The sequence below is a fragment of the Chrysochloris asiatica genome, unplaced genomic scaffold, assembly GCF_000296735.1.
Source record: "Chrysochloris asiatica unplaced genomic scaffold, ChrAsi1.0 scaffold00009, whole genome shotgun sequence".
Classification (NCBI taxonomy): Eukaryota; Metazoa; Chordata; class Mammalia; order Afrosoricida; family Chrysochloridae; genus Chrysochloris; species Chrysochloris asiatica.
The window spans coordinates 35805435-35808491 of record NW_006408527.1 but is presented as its reverse complement, the minus strand read 5'-3'; the positions used below and the strand labels follow the sequence as shown (position 1 = coordinate 35808491).

The 3057-nt window shown below is 34.2% G+C and overlaps 1 protein-coding gene across 1 annotated transcript in view; it reads right to left on the bottom strand.

Moving 5' to 3' along the window:
* The window catches only part of UCHL5 (ubiquitin carboxyl-terminal hydrolase L5), an 84057-nt gene that overhangs the window by 21076 nt on the left and 59924 nt on the right, over positions 1-3057 (bottom strand). Inside the window, exon 9 of the mRNA XM_006834183.1 lies at positions 2760-2873. Coding sequence (XP_006834246.1) covers positions 2760-2873 — 114 coding nt within the window. The remainder of the gene's footprint in view (positions 1-2759; positions 2874-3057) is intronic.

Below are 3057 nucleotides of genomic sequence, written 5' to 3'. Positions count from 1 at the left end.
ACTCAAGTAGAGGAAGATAAAAAGAATTTGATAAAGGAAACAAGTGTAAATTGCTACAATTTGATGAACTTGACCTATACTTATGGATGTAGTAGCTCAAAACACCAAATGAGAGGGTAGGAGTCTTCATCCTACCCTTTCTGTATGCAGGAGTGATAGGGAAGGGAAACTTTGACATTGGCTGTCTAAAATGGGGGACAAAGAGGCTCAAAGTGACTGGGTTACAGTTTTCAAGAGAGAGTTTAGTGTCAGAATGTGCAGGGGAAGGTAGAAGTCCCAGTGAATAAATAGTTTTCATCTTGTCTAGACAGGTCTGGTGAAAGGAGATGGGAGGTAAGATTCTTATGGTTCAATAGTGAGTAATTGTTATCATGATGAATTGCGACTGTCCCAACTGTAAAGGTATACGTTTTGTAACATAAAGGGGGTAGTAGTTAATCTTACATTCGAGGAACAGAGACCCTAGGACCATTAAGGGAGAAGAGCCTGAGCAGAATGTGGAACACTACCCAGAGAAGCAGCGACATCAGAGTTGGAAGCTAGACTCATGGAAAGAAAAAGACTGAGTGCTAGCAGCTAAGAGGTGGGCTTGCAGAATGCACACTTTGGTTGTTTAAATGATTATACACTCCTGAGTGTTTTCTGTACCATCCTCCTCCCTGCCCACAAGAATAAAAAAGGGGGAATAGAGGCAAATAGTGATGAATGATGATACACGGAGGAGACTGTAATCATTGCAAAGAAACAACGAGTGTAAAACCGATGTTCTCCCATGTAAACTATCACTCAATTTACAATAAAAACTTTAAAGAGGAAAAGAACAGTCCTTGTCTTCAAGTCAACTGCAGATGAATAAAATTTATTTTTCTACTTTGAGTCCTGTGTGAGACACTGTAGGATAAACACTAACTACTAACCACAGGTTGATGGTTCAAACTCATCAGTTGCTCCTCAGAAACTTTATACAGGGTCCCAATGAGTTACAATCAACTTGATAGCACTTAACAACTATGACACATGTGACAAATGACATATGGGCCACACCGTACAAAAGTAGGTATAAAAATTCACTTGCACTGAGAAAAACTTACCGAGCAGATTGTAAATGAAGGAGAACCACATTATTAAAGTTAACCTAGATTTTAATTTGACTTGTTATCTATAAATGCTTGACATAATTAAACAAAATTAAACCAAAACTATAAAATAAACCCTAAATACTTTGAAAGCAAAGTATTGAAAACTAATTAACTTATTTGTATATCAAACTGGTGATATAATCACAGAGAGAAAATGTTTTCAAATAAATTTAAAACAAAGTAATCTGAACATCCAAAATGGAATATATGGTATGGAAAAAGCAAATAAGAAAAAACGTTTCTGTAATCATACTATTATTGCACATAAATACATACTTGGTATACCAAAATAAACAAGAATCAAATACACTGCCATCAACTCAGTTCTGACTCATAGCAACCCTATATAGGGTTTCCAAGACTAAATCATTAAGGGAACAGAAAGTCTCATCTTTCTTCAGCAGAGTAACTGGTAGCTTTGAACTACTAACCTTGTGGTTAACAGCCAACTAACCCATAGTGCCACCAGGGCTCCTGATATGCTATACGTATATAGCAAAAATCAAATAAATAATTATAGTAATGTTGTCTGAAACCAAGATTTTCAATTTAAGAGAAGAAACATAGATACTTAACTTCTTCAAGTATAACATCCATTAATCCTAAATTTAAACTGGAAATATTAATATGAATTTATATTTTATTTTCTCTTCAAAACAAAAAAAATGAATTTCTTATAGTTCAGAAAAAGACCCAGAAACAATGACAATCAGTAGCACTAAGTACCCTGAGAACCCAGAAAAAAAACCATTGATGTCAAGTCAATTCCATTTCATAGTGACCCTAGAGGACATAGCAGAACCACTCTACAGGGTTTCTGAGACTATAAATCTTTACAGCCCCATCAGTCTCTCACAGAGAAGTTGGTGGGCTAGAACTACAGATCTTTCGGTTAGCAGGGGTTCTTATACACTAGGAAAGTGATCTCTAAATAAATGGCTGGTTCCCAGTCTGAGGTAGGATATGTACAAGATATGCCAGAAACAACTTGTCATATTATAAAGCAAAGACACTATCAAATACTATGGAGATCATATCAAAAGGAATTAGAAGACAACTTGAAGAGGTTCCCAATGGCCAAAGATGGGAAAATATGAATGAATAATTATAGTGAACTGAAGCATCAAAAAGGTTATATATTTGTTGGTAGTAATAAAAACAGTTCCTGGGTTATAATCCAACCCCTATCGAGCCTGTTATATTAAAAGTTCAAGTGTATAGAAATGGATACTACTTTGTGACATGCATCAAAATATTATAATTATTGTATTATAATGTTCAAGATTTCTTAGTGTATCTAGAAGTGTTTCTTTAATTTTATCACTGCATAGAAAGGTACACTATATATTATATACTAAGACAAACATTTGACTAATTGACATTAGACACAAACCAAACTTCCAATTTATGTGCAAATTCGACATAAGGCAGACTTAGAAATGGTACCCCATCTCTAATCCAGGGATTGCCTGTACTTAAAAATATTTTTTAAAATGAAAAAGAAAAGAAGGTTTACAAGTTAATGTAACTAGTGTCAGAGAATCAACTTACTATTTTGAAAACAGTAAATGAAGGAGAAAAATAATCAAACAGTAAATATATACTTTCATCAAAACATACCTTATATCTCTTTAACTTTTGTACTTCTTCTTCAATAAGCATTTGATTTTTGGCTACCTCTGACTGAATAGCAGTTAACATATTATTACCCTGGTCTGTATCCATGGGTTCCTCCTTAGAGAGAGAGAGAAAAAAAAAAAACAGCACACCCTAATGATTGAAGTTTTAAGTCTGGAATATTTTTAATTGATAAACAGTTTAAATATGTTCACATTTTTAGACTTAGTGTTGTTAATATCAATACCTCACGGGAGGAATACACAGAAATCAAATTGATTATATGTGTGGCCAGACAGCA